The 20,235-nt window shown below is 39.1% G+C and overlaps 1 protein-coding gene across 4 annotated transcripts in view; it reads right to left on the minus strand.

The window, feature by feature from the left end:
- Positions 1-15,476: 15,476 nt before the first annotated feature.
- The window catches only part of mon2 (MON2 homolog, regulator of endosome-to-Golgi trafficking), a 174,531-nt gene continuing 169,772 nt past the window's right edge, over positions 15,477-20,235 (minus strand). For all 4 annotated transcript variants that reach the window (XM_039760848.1, XM_039760846.1, XM_039760847.1 and 1 more), the window contains 2 exons: positions 19,910-19,992; positions 15,477-16,168 (listed from right to left, as the gene is read on the minus strand). In XM_039760848.1, coding sequence (XP_039616782.1) covers positions 16,005-16,168; positions 19,910-19,992 — 247 coding nt within the window. In that variant the 3' untranslated portion in view covers positions 15,477-16,004. The remainder of the gene's footprint in view (positions 16,169-19,909; positions 19,993-20,235) is intronic.

Raw genomic sequence — 20,235 nt, forward strand, 5'->3', positions numbered from 1 at the left:
AGTGTGGGAAGGTATGAAGATCATCACTGGCTGCAGCTCGAAGTGCGGTGCCACCATCGAGAGAGACGTGGAGAGAGCAAACGAGATGAACAACTTTTTTAACAGGTTTGACCACCCTAACCCATGCTCACCTTGGAGTGTTGCATCCTCCAACCATCCTTCTGCTGATACCAGCATAGGTGAGACATCCCCACCCACAATTACAGCAGCGCAGGTGAGCAGAGAGCTGAGGAGACTTCGTGCCAGCAAAGCAGTGGGTCCAGATGGAGTATCGCCACGACTGCTGAAGGCCTGTGCGCTGGAGCTGGGGAATCCTCTACAGAGCATCTTCAACCTGAGCCTGGAACAGGGGAGAGTCCTGAGACTTTGGAAAACATCTTGTATCACCCCAGTCCCAAAGGTATCATGTCCTAGTGAGCTGAATGACTTCTGGCCTGTCGCTCTGATGTCACATGGGATGAAGACCATTGAGCGGCTGCTGCTTCACCACCTGAGGCCACAGGTCCACCTCGCCCTTGACCCTCTGCAGTTCGCATACCAGGAGAAGGTGGGAGCGGAGGATGTCATCATCTATATGCTACACCGATCCCTCTCCCACTTGTACAGAGGCAGTGGTGCAGTAAGAATTATGTTTTGGACTTCTCTAGCGCCTTCAACACCATCCAACCTCTGCTCCTTAGGGACAAGCTGACAGAGATGGGAGTAGATTCACACCTGGTGGCATGGATCATGGACTATCTTACAGACAGACCTCAATATGTGCGTCTCGGGAACTGCAGGTCTGACATTGTGGTCAGCAACACAGGAGCACCGCAGGGGACTGTACTTTCTCCAGTCCTGTTCAGCCTATATACATCGGACTTCCAATACAACACGGAGTCCTGCCACGTGCCAAAGTTCACTGACGACACTGCTATCGTGGGCTGCATCAGGAGTGGGCATGAGAAGGAGTATAGGAAGCTAATCAAGGACTTTGTTAAATGGTGCGACTCAAACCACTTACACCTGAACACCAGCAAGACCAAGGAACTGGTGGTGGATTTTAGGAGGCTCAGGCCCCTCATGGACCCTGTGATCATCAGAGGAGACTATGTGCAGAGGGTGCAGACCTATAAATACTTGGGAGTGTAGCTGGATGATAAATTGGACTGGACTGCCAATACTGATGCTCTGTGTAAGAAAGGTCAGAGCCGACTATACTTCCTTAGAAGGCTGGCATCCTTCAACATCTGCAATAAGATGCTGCAGATGTTCTACCAGACGGTTGTGGCAAACGCCCTCTTCTACGCGGTGGTGTGCTGGGGAGGCAGCATAAAGAAGAAGGACGCCTCACACCTGGACAAACTTGTGAGGAAGGCAGGCTCTATTGTAGGAATGAAGCTGGACAGTTTAACATCTGTGGCAGAGCGACAGGTGCTGAGCAGGCTCCCGTCAATCATGCAGAATCCACTGCATCCACTGAACAGTGTCATCTCCAGGCAGAGGAGTAGCTTCAGTGATAGACTGAGGAGATCGTTCCTCCCCCACCCTATGCGACTCTTCAATTCCAACCGGGGGGTTAAACGTTAAAATTATTCAAAGTTATTGTCTGTTTTTACCTGCATTTTTATTACTCTTTAATTTAATATTGTTTTTTGTATCAGTATGCTGCTAATGGATTATGTGAATTTCCCCTTGGGGATTAATAAAGTATCTAAGTTTATTACACTAAATACAATGCAAAAAGTTGTGAGAAACAGGAGATGAAATGATCACTGTGCAAGGAAATGACATATTGGCTGCTGAGACAAAGATGTGTGGCGTTCCCTCAGACAAAGGGTACAGTTCCACAGTTCTTTAGTGAACTGTAAGTTAAAAAAAAATTAACTTCTAATAAAAATGATTAGTGTTATTTTATGCATTTATGACTTATTAAACCTTTTCCACAGTAGGTTGCAAAACTCGCAAAACAATCTCCATTTAATTATTGACATACCCGCAAAAAAGTAGATTCTTGAATCACACCGGCCGACTGTATTCTGCTTCCCTGACTCTGAGAAATAGCACAGGACCATTAGCACTTACACTAGAGTGGATTATAGCCACACGTCATAAAGCTATTCCCCAGCCACTCACATCTGTATGATTATTTCTTGTATAGACGTTGCTTTTTGCTCTTTTCCTGTCAATGTGATTTCAGGTCAGGGCTGAAGTGACCTGTTAGTGTTCCATCTGTAGAGTAGGTAGTGTTTGCCATACATAAGGGATCATTATCATGTAGAAATATAATGATCACACATATAATGATTTCTCATCCATTCTTTGGTTTCACTTAATCCCCTCTCACCAGTGACTAAAAAGCACCGCCAGACAATAGCAGAGTTGCCACTGTGCTTCACATTAGGCTTCAGATGGGCTGGAAAGTAATTCTCATCAATGCCACCATTGCGAACCAAAATTTTCATGTTTGGAATCATTGCCTGATAAGACTTTCTACCACTGGGTGTTCCTCCATACTTTATGATCTTTTGTATACTGCAATCTCTTTTACATGTTGTTCCATAAAAATGGCTTCTAAGTTGGTCTCCTACAAAGACCAGTTTTTCAAAGACTTGTTCACAAAGTTGAAGAACCAGACGATGAGCAAACACTTCACTGGATTTCTTCCTTCTGCTCCTTAAGGACGTGACTCTTAGATTCTGGTTTTCTGCGGCAGTAAGCTTTTTGGGGCTTCTACTTCTTGACTAGTCTCTTCCTAATTTCTTCATGAGAGCTTGAGCACCGCATCCGTTTGGTGTGCTTACTGACTAGAGCCTGGTTGAAGCAAAATTAGAATTTTATGTCTGTCAAATTGTGTTGACTTAGCCATTTCCAAACCTCTCCTCCATATATATATATATATATATATATATATATATATATATATATATATATATATAGTCACGCACGCGCGAGTAGGAAACCGTGGACGGATCTTAAACCGCTTCGAAAGATATTTGCCGGCAGGGAGTGTCGGGGTGCTAACCTTTCTCCTTTGATTTCTTCCAGGAAAAAAGACACTCCGCCATCATAAGCCTTCCCGCAGTATGTTTACTTCCGCCCTTCCTCCGCCATCTTTCCTGACGTCATCAGTCCCATCCTCCCTCACTGTTCCTTCCCAGCATTCCTCCACTTCCGGCTCCTCCCTTATAAAATGGCCGCCAACGCCTCTAATGGGGTCGCGCATATGAACTGTTTTGTGTGTGTGTGTGTGTATGTATGTATGTATGTATGTATGTATGTATGTGTATATATATATATATATATATATATATATATATATATATATATATATATATATATATATATATATATATATATATATATATATATATATATATATACACACACCAGTAAATATCGGCATTTGTTAAATTGCCTGGTGCGGCTAATCACTACCTCATTAATTAAAAGAATGTGTGTTGTTTGTGCAGTTTTACAAACGCATGGAATGGCTGTAGGAGGAATTTGTTTGATATTTTTATAGTCATCTCACAAGAATCCACAACGTTTTTCGAAAAGACACAAGAAATTCTTTTTACATTTATGTGTATTTATTCTAATGTTATATAGTGCATACTTGCACCAATAAGTGCTTAATAACCATATAACAAGTTTAAAAACTGATTTCTTGGTTGGCTTGAAAGTTTTCCACAGGACTGTATATATGTTACATTTGACGTATCAAGGAATATGTTGTCTTTTTAGTACTGTACTAATGTTCCTACTCTGTATAAAATATGCAGTGTAAGTACAAATTTCATTGTACTACTCTGCATACAAAAATTTCCTGAACTTTCTTGAAATTTCTTGTACTTTTTCCTTGCTCATATGTTCATGTTTTATCCGATACAGATACAAGATATACAGAAAAACTAAAATACACTTTGGTGACTATATTGAAGTTGTGCATCTAGAATCTTGTTTCTCATGGTAGTGGAGAGTCTTGGCACAATGCACGTTAGTCAGGCATTCAGGGAACAATTTTACTCTGTGCACAGGACAATATGACTAATGCTACTACATGATGATATATTAAAATTTTTGACAATATTACTTCTACCTCATGAGAATAAGTTGAAATTTGACAGTACAACTTATAATACACTAGCTGTGTAAGCCAGTGCTTAAAAAGCCTGGGGTGCTAGAAACTATTGAAATCGTCACAAAAAAAATGTAATTGTAGAGATTTCAGGTAATTGAAAGGAACTACTCTGGGCACCTCTCTCCTAGGAGGTTTCGTTTTGCCAACGTGCTTGCCTCGTTTGCGTATCCTTAGAGACGGAGCCCTTACCCCGACTCCACCTCTCACTTCCGGGCCGGACAGACACACACACTTCCACGCATAGACGTTTATATACAAGATGATGATAAATTTAAATTTGACAATTCTACTATTTCTACTACTACATGATGATAAATTAAAAGTTGACTTTACTACTACATGACAATATATTTAACTTTGGATATACTATTATTGCTACTACTTCATGATGATAAATTTAAATTTGACAATACTAGTACTGCAATATGATGATAAATTTAAATTTACAATATTACTACTACTGCTATTGCTACTACAACATGACAAAATTAAATTTGATACTACTTTTACCTCAAAACAAATGTAAATTTGATACTATTGCTGCTATTTTTACATCATGACAATAAATTTATATTTAAAAATACTACAGGATGATAAATTACTGTACATTTGACAATACTACTATTGCTACTACTACTACTTCTACATCATAACAAAAAAATTATATTTGACGATACTACTTCTACTACATGGCAATAAATTTACCACTACACAATGATATATTTAAATTTGAGAATACTACTGCTACCTCATGATGCTAAATTTAATACTACTTCACGATGATAATTTAAAATTTGATGCTGATACTGATACTACTACATGACAATATACTTTGAGAAAACTTATGCATCTATCTACTTTTTATTTCAAAACAAGGCTGTGGCAAGTCATGGGATATTTTGCAGCTTGGTGCACAACAAAGAAATTAACACTGAATGTAAATTCACTGACACAAAGCTAAGTTACAGTCCCTAATCAATCTAACCTATAAATATGCAGTTAATCTGTGCTACACTTGTGTTCTGGTTTATACTTGGTACACCAGGAGCTTGGGGTTTGTTTTCTCCACATTCAAAATTTTGTAGCGTTCATGCAAATTTTATTTTGGGGCATTCCTCCTACTTCTTAGTTTAGTAGCAGCAGATCTATATCCTAGTGTTTCCCTCAAAAGATGAAGAGATGAAAGAAAATAAAATAGAAAAAGAGTAAATGGATGAATACAAGTAAGGAATGTGAAGTATAATGAAAACACTTTTTTTTTTTTTTTCAGTGGTGCCTTTCATGAGTTAAAAGTAATTCAAACTTCAATCGTCACCTACAGTTCTTGGTAGAAATTTAGAACTCAGTGAATTTGAAATGGGGCATCTCAACTTACTGGTGCTTCTGGAGAACAGCAGTGTTGCCTGAGGAAAGATCTGGACAATCATTTTGGTGTTCATATTTGGCGAAGCAGGCTAGCAACTCCATGTTTGACTCTGCTGATTTCCTTGTAGATAATATGAATCTTAAATTAGTAAGTAGAAATTTGCTTGCAGAAATTGTGGGAAGATACAAATTGTTGAATGAGCATTTTGTTTTGCAATCACAAGCAGAGCAGCATTGGCCAAGTAAAAATGATATCCTGTCGATGAAGAGAAAACTGGCATTACATCGCCACAACTCCAACCCTCATGTATAATAAGAACAAGCATTTACAGTTCCTACCTGCTTCAAGTCCTCCAGCATCATTCCAGCAGCAATAATAATGAAATGTCACAGGACTGAATGACTACAGACCGGTAGCTTTAGCCACTGTAGTAATGAAAACCTTTGATCCCCTTATTTTAACTTACCTCAAGAATGCTACAAAAGACTTCCTGGATCCATTTCAGTTTGCATTTGGATTCAAGAGGTCTTTGGATGATATACTGAATTTGGGTCTAAGTGTTATTTAGCAACACCTTGGTAAGCCAGGGGCATATGTCAGGATATGACTTGTGCACTTTAGCTCTGCTTTTAGTACTATCATCCCAGAGCTCCTAGATAAGAAACTCAACCAATTCATCCTTCCCAATTCATTCTGCCATTAGATTACAGACTTTCAGATAGATAGATAGAGCAATCGATCAATCTTTATTTGTTCCCAGGGGGAAATTGGGCCTTTTACAGAAGCTCTGTAAATAAATACATACATAAATAAGTACTTAAGTAAGTAATGAATAAACATACAAACTTTGGTTGGAATTTACACTGGAATTACTATATACAAGAAAATTTCAAAAAAAGAAAAATTCTGACTTAGCTGTCCCAGTCACAGTGAGGCATTATGCAGAAGTATTGCTGTCAGTATAAAAGGAGCCACAGTACCATTTTTTGACCCATAAATGCTTAATAATTAGTTGTCTGAAAGTACTCCTTCTTAGCGTATCACAGAGAGAGAATGTGCAGCACTCTTCATAATGGTACTGTTTTGTTTTAATTCTCTTGTGCCTCTGTGTGCCACAACTGAGCTTGCTCTTTTAATTAGCCTGTTGTTTCATTGGGCCTCTCTTGAAGTGATGTTACCAGGCCAGCCCACCACAGCACAGAATATCCCACGGGCCTTCACAGAGTTGAAGAAGAAGTGAAGGATGTTACTTCCCACATTAAAGGAACACAGTCTCCTAAGGAAGAAGAGCCTGCTCTGCCCTTTCTTACAGAGTTTCTCTGTGTTACTAGACCAATCCCACCTGCCATTGATGTAGACCATTTTAGGATGGATCACCCCTACATCTACTCCTTGAATAGTAACTGATGTGGAGATAGTCAGTAATCGGTTCCTTGGTTTTGCTGTCACCCCTACATCTACTCCTTGAATAGTAATTGATGTGGAGATAGTCAGTAATCGGTTCCTTGGTTTTGCTGCTACTAAGATACAGACAATTCTTATTGCACCAAGAAACAAAGTTCTCCCCCTGACTCCTATACTTTGTCAATACACCCTGCAAGTGCAGAATCGTCTGAGAATTTCTGCATGTGACATGATCTGGTGGTATATTTGTAGTTGGAAGTGTACAGAGTGAAGAGAAAAGGAGACAGGACTGTTCCTTGTGCTGCTCCATTGTTGCTCACATCAGTATCAGAAACAGTCCTTGAATCTTAGAAATTGTAGTCTACCTAACAAACAGTCTATTATCCAGCACACCATTGGCACACCCACCTACTTATCTCTGAGTTTACCTCTTAACCAGGATAGCTGGATGGTATTGAAGGTACTGGAGAAATCAAAAAACATAATCCTCACAGTGCTCTCAGTTTTGTCCAGGTTAGAATAAGCCTTGAGGAACAGACAGATAATTGAATCCTCCACTCCAGTCTTTGTCTGATAGGCAAACTGCAGTGGGTCAAGGTGGTCTACCACAAGAGGACTCATATAGTCCAGGTCCAGTCTCTTAAAGGTTTTTATGATGTAAGATGCAAGTGCCACTGGTCTGTAGTCATTAGGTGAAGAAGCGCCTGCCTTCTTTGAAACAGGAACAATACAGGATGTTTTCCACAGCAGTGGCACTTCCTAAAGCATTTGGGACAGACTGAACAGATGACAGAGGACACTACAAAGCTGGTCAGCACAGGCTTAAGAACTCAAGGATTGACTACATCTGGTCCCGCAGTATTCCCTGTGTGTAGCTTCTTCACTTGTCTCCTTACTTGGTCTTCAGTTATGGACAGTTCATACTGACGGTCAGAGGTTGACATGTCACTAGCCATTCTAGCAAACGTGGTATGAGTTGTTGATGGAGGTGGGATGAGGTTGTGGAGACTGGGTATTGAAAAAAGGGGGCAGTGGGAGGGAAAAATCTATTATAAACTTGGTTCAGGCATTAGCTTTGTCCACATTCCCTTGTAGCACCCGAGCCTTAGATTGCTCAAGTCCAGTAATTATACCCAGTTTATTCTAGATGTCCACCTTGTCATTCTTAGACATCTTAGCTTTGTAATCCTTTCTTTTGCTCATCTTTTTCTTTACCACATGCTGTACATCCTTCAGACCCTCTTTGTCCCTGGATTGGAATCCTCTTAATCTCATGACACAAAAGTTAATATAGTCTGTGATGGAGTAACAGACTCCCTCAATACTGTCCCCATGTGACTCAAAACATTTTCCGGTCTATCATTTGGAAGCAGTCATTTAGAATCACTTCAGCCCTCAGGCTCCACATCCTATCTATTCTGGTGGCAACAAGTTGCAGTCCAATAACATGCTTGAATCTGGGAATAAGATGGTGAGGTCAGATTTGCCTGCTGGAGCACGTAGATTGCACTGCAGTAGAGGGCACCTAAGTAGCTCAGCTTCACTTTACCACAGGAGCTGTATCCACAGATTGAGAGGGCAATGTGCCAGCACGAGAGTAAAAGCAAGATGAAAAGCTTTTGGAAGTGATTTACCATCTCTTGTAATGAGCAATGTTTGATCACTCTCAAATAAGATGGACGAACTGTCTGTGTTTACAGCAGATCATGTAGCATACCAGTACAGCGTGTGGCGTTATGGGTCCACAGCTTGTTGAGCAAAGGCCGGTTTTTTAAATAAATAATCACCACACTCGCGGCGGCTTCGTGAGGGGGCGTGGTGGCCATAGGAAGCCACGGGGCGATCTGCGGTGTGGGCGTTTCTCACCGAGTGCACAGGTGAGGGACTGCTCACATCCATGATTGTTCCCGTGGCTAATGTGCTGCAGCTGCTATGGCCCCTTGCAATATAAAGAAGTGCGAGTCGGTTGGAAGAGGAAGAGAAAGATCAGAAGGAAAGGAAAAAGAACGAGAGAAAGGAGAAGAGGAGACGGAGGTTACAGGGAACGAGGGAACAAGTCTGTGCAAGAGAGAGAGAGAGAGAAAGAGAGACACACACGGAGAGTGATCGAGCGCTCGTGGGCAGCTGCGAGGAAGCCTGGGTGTTAGGCCTACACCCAGGAGTTGGAGTTGGAAGTCGCTCCCGCTGAGCGATCAGGTAGCTAGAGTGATCAGGGAAAGGCGACTGGCTGCGGAAGGCCGGAAAGGCAGCGGGAGTCAGGAGGCTTGGTCATGGATTACCCAACGTGAGCGTCCTGGCTGTTGGATATGAACCAAGTCTCGAGACTGGGATGAGTGCCATCCCGAAGCCAGGGATCGGGAGGTCTCCAGACCCGTGTGGATGTGATGTAGAAAAAGGCAGCTGCAGAGAGTGTCTCGCCGGCTGCAAAGCCCAAGTGGGAGAAGCAGGTGAGACACTAATAGGAAAGAAGCACTGAGCTTGTTATTGGTTTTTAAAAGACTGCTTCCATAGGAACATTTTAACCTCTGGTTTTAAGGATTGTTTTTAACATCCACAATTCTTTTACGGATTATTTATTTATGGAAGAGTTTTGGAATCACTGCACTATTTATTTGAACACCTGTTTTTGATTGTCTAATAATAAAAGCACTTTGCACATTTTGAACCATCCCCTTGCTCAATTGTTATTGCCTCCACTGTCTAGCTCATCGGTGACATTATCAATAGTGTTGGGTTGAAGGCCTTCCGAACAGCGATGGGAGTGTAGAGCCGAACCTACATCATCACACAGTGGCATTTTGTACTTTACAGAGAGCTGGCTTAAATCTGATATACCTGACACTGTTTTAATCCTGGAAGGATTTCATCATATTCAAGCAGTCAGAGACCCAGTGTGGTGAGGAAAAAGGCAGGAGGCGGACTGGATATCTATGTGAATGAGGAATGGTATAGAAGGTAGTATATTACAGTTAAAACTACAGCCTATAATTCAGACATTGAATTTCTGGCTGAAAAACCTCGTCCATGTTAGTTGTTCAGGAAGTTAAATTACATCATCCTTATTAATGTTTATATTGCCCCCTAAGCAAATGGGGACATAGCAATTGAAATAATCCATTCTGTCACCAACACTTTAATGATGACTCTCTCTCACCCTGCATTTATAATATGTGGGGATTTTAACCAGGTGACTTTGGAAAAAGTGATGACAAATTTCTATCAGTTTATGACTTGAGGAAATAACAAGCTGGACCTGCTGAACTCAAATGTTAAAGACACATGTCTAGTACTGGACAATGGCAGGGATGTGTCCTTTCTCCACTACTCTTCTCACTTTTCTATAAATGACTCTTCCTCTAATGATTCATTTGCTAAGCTTCTTAAATTTGCAGATGACATCACATTAATAGGCCTCATTTCAAATAATGACAAAATCCATATATAGTATAGGCAAGAAGTGAAACATCCGACATTGTGGTGAGGCCATAATAATTTGGACTATAACATTCAAAAAACTCAAGAAAGGAGATCATAGATTTCAAGAAACAGCCATCTGCTCATCTATCACTTGCTCTAAAGGGCTGAACCGTTGGGATAACAGAATCATTTAAGTTTCTGGGCACTGTGCTGTCACAAAACCTTGGTTGGGATAAAAACATTACATGTCCTATCAGGAAGGCCTATCACAGAATGCTCTTTTTGTACTGGCTGGGAAAATTCAATCTCCCCCAAAGTAAACAGGTCCAACTGTATGCAGCCATCATCAAATCCATTCTGACCTCATCTATGCAGGACACTATCAGAATATGTGAAGAGATCAAAGGCTATCATTCAAACCCTACACGAGGCTGGGATTATTAGGAAGACCACTGCTGATCCTGGCCACTACATCGATTCCAAAGACATCTGCCTGGCTAACGCCTTTGAGTGGTGAAAGCTAAAACAAAACCTGTCACCACGTGTAGTTATGATACCCAGTATCTACAGTATGTATACTTGCACAATTTGGACTACATGGGCTCTTTTTTCATATTCTATGCTATTGTAGCTCTTTATATCTTGTTTGCTGCATCATATTTCCCCTGTTTATATTTCTGTGTGTACTTTGTGTTGTCCTATATGTTGACTCAAAACTACCAAAGCTAATCCTTAGTATTTGTTGTGTAACTGGCCAATAAAGTGAATTCTGATTCTGATTTAGAAATACTAATGTGCAACATCAATCACTATTAGAAAAGACATGGCCTATTGGAGGTGAAAATCCCTGTGAGGGTAGGGGGCTCAAAACAGATGCACTGCTTACGATATTATCTAGGTTTGACAAATGCTTTATCATTAAGGGTTCTTCACCTTTTTAACTGAAAATGACTAATTATTTGAGTCTAACTTTAGAAAAGATCAGGTTTTGACAGTTGGGGTAAGTGTGAAAGAGGAGGAACTGGCAATATATGCCAAAATAAATAACAAAAAAAAGGAGGTGTGAGTCATGAAAGCTGTAAAGGCAGAAGATATTTTAGCAAGGTTGGATGGCCGGTGAATAGATAGAAATGTCTGAAGTTTAATAACAGTTGATGAATTCCAGGAAGTCAGCAGTGTCAGAGAAAATATCAGTAGTAGTAAGTGAACCTCTGGACAACGTCAGAACAGGTTAAAGTCAACTTTGGTACCATTCGAGGGAAAGGAAAGATGTTTTTTTTGTAATATCTCTAGAAAGAGAAAAAGTAATCATGTAGCATTGAAAGGTTAAAGAAGGTAAAGGCAGGGTGTTAAGGAATACATTGTTAGGTGATGGAGTGTATTGCCATTTAATACTAGCTTAACATTGAATATGAAAACTAAAAAGTGGACATTAAATGTGTATCTGCTTGAGACATCTGTATGTAGTACTAAAAATACACAACAAGCTACACTACATGTACAGGTACAGGTCCTTTTTATAATGAAACTTTTGCACAAGCACAGGCTGGAGAATTATCATCCAGTGTTTAAATGTTGTGTTCACGTGCTTTTGGAATTTTTGGAACTCTGACTTGTGACCTTTTACATTCCCTCTTCAGTGCGTTTACATGAATTTCTGGTTGTATTTTTCAAAGAAATGCAAATTTACTGTGGATTTGTTACTTCCTCAGCAAAAACGTAATTAAACTATTTTTCTTCGTGAAAGTAAACGGCAAATTAAACATATTAAATATGTATCACTTTGTTGCAAATGCAATTTGACCACAAAAATGGCTGACCAGGTGATTTTTTTTATTTTATACAATTGACTAAGGTGAAAGGTCTGGGTTACATCACAACTCTGAGAATTCAGTTGCTTTGTTTTCTCTGACTCAACTTTGTCTGACTCAAAGTTCCGAGTTCATAGGGCGTTCACATGGAAATTCTGACTGAGAAAGTCTGTTTATCTCTTGGCCACATTGCCAATCTGAGGATAATGGTAGGAAGCAATCGGAACATTTGGCTTATGAACTCAGATTTTACTGTGGTGAACTAATAGAAAGGAGGACAATTATAATAACTTCCAAGATTATACAAGATTACAAAAAGGAAAACTATGTCAGCACTGACCCTGGACTCCTCATCCTTGCCCTGTGAGAGAGCTGAAAGACATAAAATTGTCAGTTGGACCTTTTCTTGCAAACCATAAGTGACAGTGAGAACAACAGTGCAAGAATGAACCAAGAAGAAAGAGGGAGCTATCTCCCAACACCTTGGGTTCCTGGATATCCAGTGATTTGGGGAATTAGAACCAGTTCTCAAAGTTATGGATGAAATTCCCAAAAGTCTTCAGTGTGCAGATCTCTTATGACGAAGGAGAGAGACAGATTTCGAGACTCTCTATCAACGCAAGTTTGGGAATAATTGTGTCAAGGAACAGGATCTTCTGCTGGGGAAAAGTAAGACAAAAAGAGTAAAAGATTTTGGAAGAAGTGAGATGTGGGATGAATATACAGCAACTGAAAGGAACAAGGAAGACTCCATCCTTCTTTTAATCTGCTTATCAAGGTCCCAGAGAGTTTGTGCCTATTTTGGGAACAGGAACCAACACTGGACTAGGTATCAGTCAGCCAATCACAGGACACAAACCTGCACACAGACACACACTTATGTATAATGGGGTCAATATAGAGTTGCTAACACTAATCCAACACACACATTTCTTAAATGCACCTCGTAGAGTAAGATATGGACATCTACTGACATAGCCAGAGTTAGCTCAGAAGTTCTCAGGCTCAGTCCTCAGGAAGTTCTGAAACTGCCATCAGTGTTAAGTTCTTGCAGTCTACATTTTATTCAGGCTACTTATTTGTTCGATTTTTACGTTAACTTCAAAATTTTAAAGAAAACAATGTGGGAAGAAATCTGGGAAGATATTTATTGCCATCTTGATCTTTAGTTATTAGCAGATTATTCATTGGTGTGTCTGTTTTGCCCTTTGTTTGAATTAACTACTTTTTAAAAATAGCGCTTTTTCTTGTTTCAACTTTTAAGGCACCAATTAAAAAATTAGTAATAATGGGTGCTAAAACGATATTTTCTAAATGAGAAGGTAATTTATTGTCAAGCAGAAGAGGAGAGAAAATCATGAAATACTGGAGGAAGGTCTGTTATGTGAAATACAAATTTAATTTTACTCATGTATTGCTGAATTTTCTGGTAAAGAACACATACACAAAGAAAATCACAAAAGTGTTGCAAAGTGTCAAGGTGGTCTTTAGCAATCTTCACGCATAGAGCTTTGGTTTTTCTTTGTTTTTGAAGAGCAGCAACTTCCTTCAGTGATTCCTTCAAGCCTTTACGCTCAGGTTTTGTTTTTTTTTACTCATTGAGCATTCTGTTTTGTGTTTATGAAGTGGTTGGACGCTAACTTCTAGGGAAAGTAGCCACAGTACTAAATTATCTCCATTTATAAACAGTTTGTCTAACTGGACTGACAAATACCTAAACTCTTTGAAGTTACAGGGTAACCCTTTCCACCTTCATGCAAATCAACAATTCTTGTTCACAGATCTTCTGAGATCTTTTCTACAAGGCATTCTTCACATCAGCAACTGCATCTTGTGAATTGCAAATTCAAAAATGTTTTGAGTCTTTTTCATTGGTCAAGGCGATTCTAAATTGGCCTTAGTGTGTGCTTGGTGTGTGGGTGTGTTTGTGTGTGTCCTGCGGTGGGTTGGCACCCTGCCCAGGATTGGTTCCTGCCTTGTGCCCTGTGTTGGCTGGGATTGGCTCCAGCAGATCCCCGTGACCCTGTATTCGGATTCAGCGGGTTAGAAGATGGATGGATGGATGAAGTATCTCTAACCCACAAATTTTGTTTCACTGACTGGACGCCAGGTTTGCTAACTCTTGACTCCAATTAGCTTTTGTTGATGTCAATAGCCTAAGGGTTCACATATTTTACCCAACCTACACCTGTGAATATTTGAATGATGTATTCACAATATGTACAAGGTCAATACAATCATTTGGGTGTTATTAGTTAAAGTAGATTGTGTGTGTTTATTATTGTAACTTAGATGAACATCAGATCATATTTTAAGACACATTTATACTGTGGCGGGTGGCTGGAACCCTTACACGGCTGGGACGACCAGAGTGTGGAAGGACCAGTGGAGAGAGTATTTTCAGGACAGTTTCTCCCCCAGGCCAACAGAGGGTAGCCCCCTTAGTTTTCCATGGCTAACGTCAGGGAGTGCATGGACCTTTTCAGGGCCTTATTTGGCTACACTTCCACCACACCCGGAAGCTCATTGGGTACCTGGAGTCCTTCTGGGTGCCCTATAAAAAGGGGGCTAGTCCCCACCATTGATCGGCCAGAGTCAGGAGGAAGAAGACAAAGCCTGATAAGGAGTTGAAGTGGATGGACTGGAGTCTGAAAAGGGACTGGATTGTATGTGTTGGCGCTGGTATTTGTGCACAGTATGCTTTATAAATTAAGCTGAACCTGTCTCCTGTCTGAGCATGTCCGGGTTGGCTTCACAATACATAAATGTGGTTATTTCTAAAGGTGTCATATACTTTTTCTTGTCACTGTATGTAGAAAAACATTTTTTGGATTGCTTGCTCAACAGGACACAGGAAATTAGCACTGCTACCACACATGCAATGTGCAGTTTGAATCATGCAGTTTGTATAGTTGGCCTATTCTTTCTGTGTTATTGTGGCCTGGTCTTTTTCACTTTAAAGCCATTCGATTCTAAACTTGGTGTTGCTATTTCAGTATAGGCAGTTCATTGTCAGTATGCTTCCTGAGCTGAAAGATGTTATGAGGCTCTTGCGTTACTTAGTGTTTAAATCTACATGGCTGTGTTTTGTCAGAGGGTATCACAACAATGAGATGCCAATCGAGACAGACCAGGCAGCAGCATCCCACACTCGGATTGATTTTTTGTGACATCAACACCTTTGACATTATAAGGCAGGTAAGGTTATGCTTGCATTAGGGAAGTCTTCAAATAGGAACTTTTGCTCTTGCCCCACTAGATTATTTATGTCAGAAATACAGCTGTTCATGCTATAACAGAATAGTGGTGAATACTGCACATAAATAAACAATCAAAAATACTGAAAGAAAAACACTTCTTTTTTATACAGAACTGTATCATTTATTTTACACTTACAAGTACATCCTGTTGTCCTGGGCTGGCTACAGATCTGATGACATGGAATGTTCCAGAAAGGTCTTGCATAAAATACTTTCAGACACTGATACTGTTTTCTTAAACTTGTTGGAAAAAAGTGCACAAAAAGATCAGCGAGTTCCATCATCATCATCGTGTTTTGCTTTTGTCTTTTTAAGACCAATAAAGTGTGAATACTTTATCTGTACTTACATCATTAACACTATCGCCACACACTGTACATTTTTGATCAGCTTTCTGTGCAGTTTACATTGCCAGTTAATGATTAATTTCATTCTGTCAGTTTCATGGATTACAACGTCAGCAGAGTCACACAGAAATTGGCCAAATCAGTGTTAGTGTTGAGTCTCACAGTTGCCCCGGCTTACAGTCTGTTTATAAAGGCTGATAACTTAAGACCCCACTTCTTCATTGCACTTTAGAAATGCCACATTTTTGTAAATCAAAAGTCTTAATTTGGTGTTGGTCATGACTCTCCGTTTTGCACTTTTGTCACAGGTGGCTGCATAAAGTCTTTAAATGGACTCAGTGCTTCTTTCAAAGCCAAACTAACTTCAGGCGACGAGCAGGTGATGCACTCCACTAGTGTTGGATATAAAGCAATGACCTGGGCCCAAGTACTGGCGTCAACTGTTACAAAAAAAAAAAAATAATAATAAAGAGAGAGTTTTTTTTTTTCTTCTAAAAAAAATAATATATAAAAAAAAAACACACAATTTTGTCTGTTTTTGACATAAAGCACCATCTAGTGGCTATTAATGTCAACTGCACACATCTGAAGAGTTGGTTCAGAAAGCTCGAGCCAAAGGCTTTCACTTCAATCAGACAGTCAACCCCATCTTGAGTTCTTCTAAATTGAACTCCCAGCTTAAATAGACAACTCATCTCAACTATCCACACTCATTATTTGAATTTAACAGGAATCTACAATATTTAATGTGGCAAAATACACAGTTTTTGTGGTGGATCTTTGCAAACACAAACAGGTTTGTTTATTCTATGGTTGTCAAGTTGGACTTTTTTTACCTTTATGGCAATTTTGGTTAATGGAGAACAGCAAATTAATTTGTTCCCACGCAGCATGGATGGTGCTTAGACCTGTTGGATCTGTAGAATTTATCCTTTTCAAAAACTGGAAAAAAAGAGTTCTATGAGGAAAACAACTTCATTCTGGCTTATGATGCCCAAACGTCAGTATGAAAGCGTCAAACTTTTTTTTTTTTTAATTTTTATATTGAAAATGAAGACACCAGCATCAAAGAACTTAATGAAATCATGACTGCAATGAAAGACAAATGCCTCCGATTAACAGTCTGGGTGCAGTGAAAGCTTGTAATGTTGGTGGTTCTTCAAGACAGAAACTAGATGCACATCTTACAAAAAATTGGGAAAACAATCAGTACTGCATTCGCTCAAATCAAAATGATAAATTAAGTACACAATTGAAAATAGCATACTTATTACTTATAATTCCAACATAAATACTATAGTAAGAAAGAAAACAAACAACAAAACCAAAAGCAGCAAATAATGTAGGCACCATCAACGTCTGCTTTCTGATACACAAGGAAGCTGTAGAAAAATGTAACTCCGTTAAAAAACCTTTTAATAGTAATCACAGTAATATCCGTTGTGATAAGACAAGTTTGGGGCTGTTTTAATGAGTTCATTTATTTAATGGCTTTTAAACATTGGCTGATGGTTTCACCTGCTCTTCATAATGGTGTGCATATGAACATGTGTGATAGCTGGATTGTGTTGATTACTGGATGAAGCAGCGGGGTAAATAAGAGGCACCAGCTACAAGTAACTGAGGATAAAGGTGCTAGAAAACGAAAACAGAACACGTGATCATACATTTGCAGTTTGGCTTGGAGGGCATTCTGTATATGGAAAAGAAATTACTGGCAGCAATGGCTCTCTTGAGCTTTGTACAGGGATTAGGATTGATGGCTGTGTGAAGGTCGTGGGGACTGGCTGAGTTATTTCATGTGTTTTTGACTGATTCAAGAGAGCAGACCAAAGAAGAGGCTGCTGGAACTACGCACAGGTAGGAGGATCCAGAGTGTAGTAGCATCTGTTTAAGGGGAAAGCACCTTGGAGTGCTGCAATGACTGACTGAACTGGCAGTTCAGGTCTGCAGGGTACTGGCTGAGGTGGCAGACCAGGATGCATTGAGCTATGCAATGAGAGATATCTGATGAAGCCCTAACGTGGACTCTGGCTCTGGCTGCTGCTATTTTTTCACAGTAGTAAAATTATGCAGCTTCCTGCATCAAAGGCATCAGGAAACACCACTTTACACATCTGTTTTCATGATTTTTTTTTTTAAAAGCAACTGGATTCACATGAACATCTTGTGATACTGTGGAAAAATCTGTAGCTGGCTGCTGTTAAGGCACAGCAGTAAATCTGCTCTCCTTCTCCTTCCAAATTAAAAACCTGCAAGCCAGTAGATGGGGACAAAAAGCCTACAATCTTTGACTCACTGTGGCTGGCTTTACATTAGTCTGTGGTGACTCTGCATGCTAATTAGTAAGAGACTAACAACTATAACAGTGTAGAATAATAAAATTAAGATGTGCACAGTGCCAAAAGGCTATCTTGACGCTGTAGAAAATTTCCATGAGTAAAGAAAAACAATCAACTGAACCCATTCTGAAAAGACAAATTGTCTGACACACTTAGAGAAGTCAAACTGCTGAGAGTCACCACAAACACACATAATTATATATTTTAAATTATAAAATAAACATATCTTTAAGATAGTTTCAAACTTATATTATAATAAAAAGACTCTTAATACTTAGTAATCATAGTCCTGTGAGTGATGTTTCATAATGCCTTGCCAAGTATGAATATATTTTAAAAATCTATACACTAGAATCATGTACTTGATGACTGAAGCTCAAAACATACAAGGTGATCATTTGTGGTTTGCAACATTATGGATACTAGAGAGGAGTTTGACTTTTTCAATTTATATTAGCATTAAAATGTTCATAATAACAGCTGAATAAAGTATGAAGTATTAAACATACTCAACAATACATCAAAGACACACAAGGCACCCATACTTAAGCAAATGTGTAAATCAAAACACATTCTCAATGACAGAGTAAAGAGAGAAAGGAAAATTAATGAAAAAAACAAATGGAAGGAGAAGAGATTATTGTTATTTTTGTGACAACCTTCTAAAAAAGGAACGACTACTTCATTCTTTTTCCCAAATTAAGTTGTGCTGTTATCATATTATGGTGTTAAAAGGAACCAACATCTGTCCTTGAAACTTTGCACACGAGGCTGGAAGCCACCATAGACACATGAAATCAATTACCGATTAGTGTAGTGGAGAGCAGGACTTTAGAGACCTTCAAAATTTGACTGTTATTTCAGTCAATCCAGGTGAATAGAACGGACAAGCTTGTTGGGCTGAATGGCTGCTCTCATCACAGCTATTCTAATGAGAAGTAACATTCATCTATTTTTTAGCAGATGTTAAATAATGTGTAGTTATTATATAATACCTTCAAACTAACAAGGTAGTATTTTTCATTTATATTCATCAAGACAAAATTACATAAAAGCTGATAATGCTGGTGTAATATTTAACCTGACTGGAATTTTTACCACTTTTTTACCAGCCCCCAAAAAGCTCAAAGGAGTGAGTGTGTGTGTGTGTGTGTGTGTATGTATGTGTTTATTCTTTTTTATCCGCACTTGAAGGTAAGGTAGTGCAGACCTAGATGTTTGGAAGGCATGCTTTGATAAATATATAATATATATATATATATATATATATATATATATATATATATCATAATTTGATGAGCACTTATACTGTCATATGAGACAGCTCCAATGTTACTCCTCTCAATCAAATGCAAGTCTTATTTGTGACATTAAGCTAAATGCTTGTGATAGTTTTGCACACTCTTTGACATTTGGTGTATCTCCACTAGTCATATTTTTAAACTGAGCTAGGACTGCTCACAGCATGAATTTTCACATCTTTCAAGAACACACTGAAAAGTCTAGTTTTTACAAGAAGCTAAACCATCTGGCAATTATATGTAGAATTGCATGAAAAAAGGAGATCCCAGATGAACAGCAGAGCTATATTGTGTAATGAATGGAAAATGTAAAGAAGTTAATTAACTTTACATAAGGAAGTCAACTCATAAAAAACATAATACACGGAACAGATATCGCAGAAGAAACAAGTGAACCAATCTTAGCAACAGCATGACTTATCCATTTTTTATTTCTCAGAAATGTCACAACTGAAAGATTAAACCATGTTATGTTATGACGTTAAAAGGAACAGCAAAATCAGTGGAACCATCCAGTGATATTTATGAAATCACTTACCATTTTCAGGTTGTGTTTTTTTGAGAGAGTCCAGAAGGGTACTGATTGCTTTCAAAACAAAGATTATTTCAGTCACTTGTTGCCTGAAATGCAAATAAATAAATAAGTAAATCCTTTATATCTGTGTGTGTGTTCATCTGTTGGTATATATCCCTACAATTCCTCAAAACTGTTGTATACAACTCTAAAAGTTTTTAATTAATATACACATTTTCTGCTTTAAGTACAAAAGTAACAATACCTGATTGCTCACTCTAATACCAGATAAATAACGAGCATATTTATTACATACAGTATTTTCATCACAACAAATGTCCCTTTCCACC

The sequence above is a fragment of the Polypterus senegalus genome, chromosome 8 (genome assembly GCF_016835505.1).
Source record: "Polypterus senegalus isolate Bchr_013 chromosome 8, ASM1683550v1, whole genome shotgun sequence".
NCBI classification, from domain to species: domain Eukaryota; kingdom Metazoa; phylum Chordata; class Cladistia; order Polypteriformes; family Polypteridae; genus Polypterus; species Polypterus senegalus.